This window comes from Coenobita brevimanus, chromosome 14, assembly GCF_032717465.1.
Source record: "Coenobita brevimanus isolate Jiangsu-jjx chromosome 14, ASM3271746v2, whole genome shotgun sequence".
NCBI lineage: Eukaryota > Metazoa > Arthropoda > Malacostraca > Decapoda > Coenobitidae > Coenobita > Coenobita brevimanus.
In genome coordinates this window covers 15,493,591-15,502,230 of record NC_136967.1, presented here as the reverse complement: position 1 = coordinate 15,502,230, position 8,640 = coordinate 15,493,591, and the positions used below count along the sequence as shown (strand labels likewise).

The 8,640-nt window shown below is 38.9% G+C and overlaps 1 protein-coding gene across 2 annotated transcripts; it reads left to right on the top strand.

Moving 5' to 3' along the window:
• Positions 1-214: 214 nt before the first annotated feature.
• LOC145419179 (glutathione S-transferase Mu 1-like) lies at positions 215-6,976 on the top strand. 2 transcript variants are annotated; one of them, XM_080287418.1, is made up of 5 exons: positions 215-319; positions 2,227-2,370; positions 2,712-2,891; positions 5,258-5,353; positions 6,308-6,976. In XM_080287418.1, the coding sequence occupies exons 1-5, from the start codon at positions 284-286 to the stop codon at positions 6,503-6,505; spliced, it is 654 nt and encodes a 217-aa protein (XP_080143544.1). In that variant the 5' UTR covers positions 215-283; the 3' UTR covers positions 6,506-6,976. The 2 variants fall into 2 exon arrangements, with proteins under 2 accessions (XP_080143544.1, XP_080143550.1); XM_080287424.1 differs by lacking the exon at positions 5,258-5,353.
• The last annotated feature ends 1,664 nt before the right edge of the window (positions 6,977-8,640 follow it).

Here is an 8,640-nt window from a genome sequence, read left to right as displayed (position 1 = left end):
CCAATAAGTACAATTAGACAAAATAATCTCCAGCGAAAGTCCATGAGGAAAGAGAAAATAATAACCAGTGGTCTGTGAAACGTGCGGATGGTGTTAATAGTAGAATGGTGAAGATATCTTCAGAGTTTTGCTGGCACCACGCCAATACCCCCCTTCCCCTCCCCCTCCCAGCAGTGCAGTCCCGCCAACGCACCACTGCTCTCACGCAATTCCACCTCAGTCAGTCACCCGCCCGTCTATGCTCCAGTGAGCAGCTACAGTACAGTGCATTGTTGACATCATCATGGCTCCCGTCTTGGGCTACTGGAAGATCCGTGCGGTAAGGTTACCTTCCCTCTGTCAGCTATAAGAGCATCTTGATGCTGCACTAGCTACCACTTTAGTAACTGTGAAGGCATTCGACTACATGGCAACAACACACAAGGGGCTACATTCGTGCAATACTTGACACTGATAGTGCAGCTCACAGGGATGCAGTGAGAGGTGCCAGTATCTTGTCCACTTATTTAGCCTGCATATTTGCGTGTGTCTCAATCGGAGGATGACAGAAAGTATACGATGATCACTTCTGTTAATGCTTATCAATATAATAATTAGTTTTTGCTAGTTTAGAGCAAAAAATATCTTTTTGTAAACTTGCATACACAGCAATGTGAGCAGAAAAGTTTTTTTTTTTTTTTTTTTTAAGTTAGTGCGATTCAGTGCTTTTAAAGTTAATGTATTATCCTACTGGGGTATGTATGCAAATAAATACATTTAAAAATATTTATTTTATGCAATTTAATTATCAAACTAAAAACGCTCGTCTTCCCATAATACGCTACAATAACAACTGATCTACATTCAAGATTAGTTGTTTTCGTGACCTTTAATAATTGAGGTTAGTACTAATTATCTCCAAGGTGCAATACAGTTCGGCGGTGGTCACTGGGAAGGAGGCAGTCAAGTGGTCGAGTGTCTGACTGCCATTTGAAAGAACGCGAGAACAATCCAAAGCTGGGGCAGGGTAGAGAAATAAGGGAAGGTGATTTTTGTGCCCTTTCACTCCGATGACGTGTTCCTCTATAATTTCTTGCTACTTTCAGTAAATTTTATTCAGCTCTGCAGTGACGTTTTGAAGTACCTGAGTTGAATAAAGTCGCTCAATAAAAACATCTAATGGCAATAAAAATAAATGAAAAATACGTCTTTAGTTCGAAGGGGTTAGTCTAAAGAGATCTTTCACAGATGAGAGAGAGAGAGAGAAATTTAACATCTGACTCAGTTACTTTAATGCACGGTAGAAACAATTATCATAAAACAGAAACACCACTTCAAAATATACTTGAAAATTTTGCACAGGGAAAATATCCTCTGCCATGGGAGGTGCAACAGTGTAACTTCTTTGGCCCAAGGACGCCATTATTATTTGATTCTTGTTGCTGCCGTTCAGTGTTATGCAGACTGGAGACCCCGTGTAGAGAAGTTAAAGAAGGCTGTATCTTACCCCTTCCAGCTGAGGATGTCTCGTAGGCTGAACAGAATCCGAAGGGTGATGTACAGAAATACTAAGATCATGTGTTTTTAGTCTCTTCTTACCATCTAGACGATTTAACTCTGCTTAGGACTGATGTTTAGTACTGGAGAGGTTATATATAGCCTTCAAAACCCCCTCCATTGTTAGAGAACCAGTCTTAACTAAAATATACTCGTCTGGTGATGGCAAAAATAAAATCGAAAACATGTCATCTGGTTGAAGGGGTCAAGGACAAAATTTTATTCCCCCACTCGTGTTTCTCTGCACGTCCTTCTTGTTGTTCAAATGTCTCAATAACTGAATGAAATCGTCTGACGGTAGCAAGATTAAACTGGCGAAAGGTGTCTTTGTATTGAAGATGTAATATTTCTGCCGAGTATGGAACCTCACTAAGGTTTCCTACCGTGCATGAAGCCACAATATTCATACCTTCAGTACCGTGACTCTTTTATACTTTCCCACCGTTTCCTTTCAGAGTCCCACCTCCTTTTATACTCTCCATTTTTTCCGGCCAACGTTCCACCTCTTTCATGCTCTTTCCATTAATTTCTTTCTCCCATGTCCCACCTCCTCCATATTCTTCCTGTTTGTCCTTTCAGCGTCTCACCTCTTTCACACTTCCCATTCCCCCTTCTCTCTAGTAATAATAATAATAATAATAATAATAATAATAATAATAACACATTTAGAGCCACTACCACCACCCTCAGCTGGCGCAACCTATCAGACTGCTACTGGCCTACACGGAGACGGAGTTTGAGGACCGGACCTACACCACGGGCCCTGCGCCAGACTTCCACGAGAAGTCGGACTGGTTGCCTGTCAAGTACACACTCGGACTCAAGATACCCAACGTGAGTCCAGTGCTTGTATTCTCGTCAGCTTAGGAGTCTCTAATATCTCATCTTTATCTGTTTGTTTTTGTTTATGGTGCTTCGTATGTGGCTCACTATAACAGTTTAATTTATCCTACTACAGATGTTTGTAATGAAGACAGTATTTCACACACACACACACACACACACACACACACACACACACACACACGCACGCACGCACACACACACACACACACACACACACACACACACACACACACACACACACACACGCACGCACACACAAGTAAATCACAGCCTGTATATAAAGTCAATTAATTAGGTGGTGGCTGGAAGGATTTTTTTTTTTTTTTCAGCTGCCGTACTACATCGACGGTGACATAAAGATCACACAGACCAACGCCATCTTGTACTACCTGGCTCGTAAACACAACTTGTGCGGCCAGACAGAGGAGGAGAGAATCGAGGTGGACGTGCTCTTCAACCAAGTGTTCGACATGCGCATGGCAAACTGGGAGTTTATCTCAGAAAAATTTGTAAGTATAATAATAATAATAATAATAATTAGTTGCCTGTTTACTTACTGCGTAGTCACAATAAGGAAGCTTCGCCACAACTATTTATGGTATATAAGGTATGAAATTTTGACACCATAAAGTAGTTGGTGACCTTTAAAAGTAGTTCAAGGTCATTATTATTTGGAACATGTACTTAGATTAACCTAAGGTAGCGTCGTGTGTAATACAACAAGATATGAAGACAAAGGTCGCAAGAAATAAATGAAGCAAGGGTACATTTTAAATTTGTTTCAATAACGGGCTAACTGTATGCTTAACTGTAACTATATTCCTTTCAGATAATAAGAGGAACCACAGCTATGTTTCTGTAAATTTACATCTTTGCAACATTTCTCATTTTCTCTAAAATGTGTTACAAAGAAAACACTGAGCAGATTTGAATGCGGTACTTTCCACTAGACTAAATGGCAAAATAGTCAGCCAATATTCTCAGCAAACTTTTTAATCATAGGACAGCTGTATCTCAGTTTGTGAGATATTTCATTATCAAATATGCATTATTTTTTTTTTTTTTTGCACCAAACCTGAGTCAAAAATAGGTCAAGGTCATTTATATTTGGCACAAGTACTTGGGTTGCCCCAGGGTACCTTCCTGTATAACATCATCGTGATATAAGAAAAAAAGTGCAAAGATAAATAATAATAATACTAAAGCAATAAGCTTCGCCATTTATATGGCGAAGCTTAAGTTTAATAATACTTACAAAAACAATAAGCTTCACAATATACAATATATGGCGAAACATAATAATAATAGTGATAATGATACTACTACTACTACTAGCAATATAAGGGTGTAGAATACTGTGAAAAACTGCTTCTGGCCGTGTTTGCTAAGATTAACCCCTTTACTTTCAGAGCGGTTTTTTTTTTTTTTTTTTAAATATAATTCGTGTACGAAATGCACGAAGCACACTAGGAGATCGTCTCTGAAAAATTCTTAAGTATAGAGAGAATTATGTAAGGATGGAACTGAAATCTCACTGCTCCTGTATTAAGTTTCATCATTTGAAAGTTACATTTAGTTTTATTGTACAGTACGATGACGTCTCGTACAGACAGGCGGTTTGGTCATCTTACTGAGAGATCTCTGACTGAAGAGGCTCTTGAACACTTTCTATCCTCTTTACCACAAAACTCTCTCCAAAGCTGAACAAAATCATCTAGAGGTAGCAAGAATAAAATGCAGAGGACGTCTTGGCATGGGTTAGTTCTTCGTCTTGTACTCATTATGATCAAGACTTCATTAAGCCTAGTTAGGGTCAGGTTTCACTTAAAAGCGTAGGGGTAAGTGGAAGATAAATGTGTGAAGAACGAAATGTGGAAACTTAGGCACGAAGGAGTTGACCCAAGACAGAAATGGGTGGATGAATTATGTATGGAGATCAACATAACCAAGGCTGTGCCTCATACTTATCTTTGTGAATGTGGTGGAAGGAATTACCTTATTTCACAAGTATTTTTAAGTTCATTCAAAAGTAGAGAACAACTCTTTGTCGATAAATTTTACATGTGAAGTGAATCCAAGACTTCGAAGATTTGAATGATAAGTAAATGTCTGTGTGGATCATTTCACTGCGCTCTGTCTTGATAGGTTTCCTATTGGTATAGCATTTCATTTATATCTATGAATCCTACACACTTTAATTATTCCTGGTGAGTAAAACGGTGATGATGATGATGATAATGATGTTAGCTACAAGCACAACACAGAACAAAGACTGGACAGAACTGGGATTTCTCGTTACATTTATCAGTGAATATTTTTTATGACGATCTTTTTTCAAGCGACTGATAATGCCTGTCGTTAGCCAGCGTAAAGTTACCAAGTCATCATCCGTCATCTAGCAGCTAATGAAGATAGTTTTCAACCCATGAATGATGGGAAGTTTGGATATGACAAGCAATATCGCCTGGAGTTAGCCAGGGTAAAAATAAGTAAATTATCGACCGCCGTTTAGAACGTAGAGCAACACTTTTAAGATAAATATTAAAATATTACTCTTTAATTTGACAACACTTGGACTTACATGTTTTTCTGTCACTTGTGGCATAATGTGAGCAAATATAAATTAATTGAATCAACTGTATGGATTTACCTATTGAGAAGCAATTTAAAAATTAAAAATCCTTCAATTTTTTCCTTCGTATGGTATTACTTTTGAAGCTTGAATGCATCCATATCATGTGCTAACGTAAGGTTTCATAGGCAATATCTAAATGGGTGGCTATATGGGTGATGGAGAGCAACAAAATTTATGACTTCCAACGTCTTATTTATTTATTTTTTGTCTGTTAACTGTTGCCGTATTCACCCACCACAGGACACACACAGGGAGCAGTACATGAAGGCGCTGAAAGACCAACTGAAAATAGTTTCTGACTACTTGGGCACCAAGAAATTTTTGCTAGGTGACCAGGTAAGTGTTAGTTTCCTGGTAGTAAATGGTCATCTTAGTTATTATAGGCTACTGTCGGCAGTAGCTGATGTAAAGTGATTTTTTTCCCATCAGTTGTTAGATGCTTACTACTGTTTTGACTGTGGAGGCACAAAAATAAGTTTTGTCTTAAATGAAGCGATATTTATACCGCTCTTCACTTGCTTATGACAGGCCGGTGAGGTGGTCGAATAAGCTGGCTTTTACACCATCAAAGTGTGGTACGAGTGTGAACATTAGTTCATATAAATATAATTACAGAAGTTGTGGATGACACACTTCCAGTGTGAAATATAAGCATAAAATGTTTTTCCCTGATTATATAGTTCTGAGACTTATATTCAACCTCATTAGATTGATTCATAGTGACACAATTGACTAAACTTCACAGGCCATACCATGGAAACTGTCTCTGCGATTGTGGTGAAGTTCCAGCCAACCACTTCATACTGTCTTTTCAGATTGACCCCGAAATCAGAAATATCCTGATGCAAATTGTCCACTCTTGTAGGTGTAGGAAAAAATGGAAAACCCCTAATTTTTCGGGAGGGAAGGGGATGGGGAGAAGGCAGCGTTTTGGAAATTCGATTTCTCTCGTCACTGCAGTAACTCTTGCACTGAGAATCTGATTGCTAAAAACGTAATCAAAGGAACGGGGGTGCTCTTTTTAAATAAATTCAGTTCTACGCGATCGGACAATATACGTCAATATATCCAAGGGGCCTGTATGCGAACAGTGCTTGCTAAAACCAAACGATTTTATTTAGCTCTGGTGAGGCATTCGGAACTGAATGGGTTAAATATAGCATTCGTTAATCCCCTCACCACGAGAGACCTATCCTAAATTGAATAAAATCTTAAGTAGCAAGAATATACTAAAGAAAAAAAAAAATGTCAACCAAGTGAAAGGATTAAACTCTTATTTTGTTCTACCAGGTGACACTGCCTGATTTCCCACTGTACGAGCTGCTAGACATTTACCTGAAGCTGGATCCAGACTGTCTGAAGGAGACACACAACCTGCAAGAGCTTCACCGCCGCTTCGAGGAGCTGCCGACCATCAAGAAGTACATGGCCTCGCCCAAGTTCATAAAGTCTCCACTGAACTGGCCAGGAGCGAAATGGAGTGCATGAAATATGATATAAAGGTGGGCAGATCAAATGCTGTGATCTCTTCTTAAACAAAATAAAAAGAACAAAAAACATAAATTTCTTTTTCCAAGCATATTGAAGCTATCATTAAAGCATACAATTAACGCTCAAGGAAGAACATAAAACCGAGTGTTCAGTGGATAGGGAAAAGAATATGTTTGTTAATTAGGCTATATGGAGCATCTATAAAACTCTTATTTTAAAAAACCTACGTAGAGCAAGGAATATTATTAAACGTCCAGTATTAATTACGAATATGAGATTCTGGAAGATCCTAGGTCCATCGGAATGACATACTTCACAGGATGATGCAGATCTGGCTGCCAATAATGCTGGTGGTCTCTCCTAGCTTCCCGCATCTTATCTCATTGACTGTTAGCCTGGTATGGAACAAAGCATCAACCAATGGGTCAGAGCGGAAGAATGTGGGAGAGATATTTGTTCTGCGGTGTACTGACTGACACTTAGGATGATGACGATGACGATGATGATGATAACATCTAAGAAGTTGTACTGTTTAAAGTCGCAAACGGAAAGCTGTTAAGTCATCTTACATGGTCAAAATGGGCAGTTTTGATTTTTTTTTTTTTTTTTTTTAACAAGAAGCCTTCTAGAAAGTCTGTATTTATGAATGGTTATTTTGGAAATCTAAACATCGTATTTAGTTTCATGTTTGCATACAGTACTGTATGTCAAAAGTATTGGTTTACTCTCACGCTTTCAAGTGTCACGAATACAATACTGCAAACCTGACTGTCAAATTGTGGCCTTTTAGCTATTTCTAACCGCCATCAATATACTCTTCTTTTTATATTCTAATGCATTTCAGACATGCTTACTCTTATCATGTGAACTAGTGTTCAAGTTCAGTATTCCATTCAAGTCGAGGCAAATATCATAACTGTGAGCAGTGCCAGTGTATCTGCTGTTCTTATTCTTAATGACCTACGTGACAAGAACGGTGTGTGCCGTTTTACCATGAGTGTAAGATTTACAGGAATGTCAGACTGCGTCATACCCAGTGCAGCGATGTCCTTGGAAACATACTGAAGGACGGTGACTTTCTCATATCTTACACGTTTTGGAGTTGCAGGGTATTATCATTTCACACGTAAACGCAAATACAATCTCAACAAATGTCATTCAATTGAAATGGCATGAAATGATAAGCCTTCCTACAGCATAAGGCAAACATTTTTTAAAATAAAACTCAATGAACTGAATCTTGCACAATGTGCCAGAGTTCGTCCATGCAGATTAAAGGATCACTTGTACCAGTTTAATTAGTCACACATTTTTTTGCCTAGCACATTTCATGGTAATCTTTTCTGACTGAATATCTCACACTTGCCAGATGCTTTGCATATGTGGCCAGCTGTTAACCTGGTGGTGGAATACACCACCATGAGTGAGGGTCTTGCCTTGCGCACATGAGTTTAAATCTCCCTACGTCAGAGGCATACATTTTTACTCTACCCTTCAGTGTTCTGAGTTAAGGCAGCATGGCCGCTTATCCTTACGCTTTTAAGTGGACAAAAAAGAAGTGACTGCTCTCACCATCGCTATCACTGTTCGAAAGAATATAGGCCATTCATTCATTCATTCGTGCATTCTTTTGTTCTAAAGTATAGGATGTGGGGCGCTAACACGAATTAAGTATAACAGGGAAAAAATCAGTTTGCTGTTTGCAAAATATGTATGGGACTACAAAAAGGTTATGCGGAGTATGTAACTGTTTATAAAATGAGATTGTTATTGCCTATTATCCCTCCTGGAACTTCTCTTCAGGGTAGTGTATTTTTAAGATGTTCTTTTGACATTCTTGGTTTGAAAGTAAGATCTCAACATGAATAGTTTTACCATCCTTCGAAATGCGCCGTGAAGAAATCACACTTCATAATCTAATTTCTACACAACTGTATAACTCAGGACAAGTTCTCAAGACATCCCAGTACCACACGGCAGATAGCGGCAACTGACTTAACAAAGGTATCTGTCCTGACCCACACAGCCTGCCGTTCACACACATTCCTGAGATAACGCTGTCGGTACTAGCAGTGGCTCGGGAGGCTGGCCAGTGTTGAACAGCAGCCAGGAAGCATTCAGTTAGCCTCGTG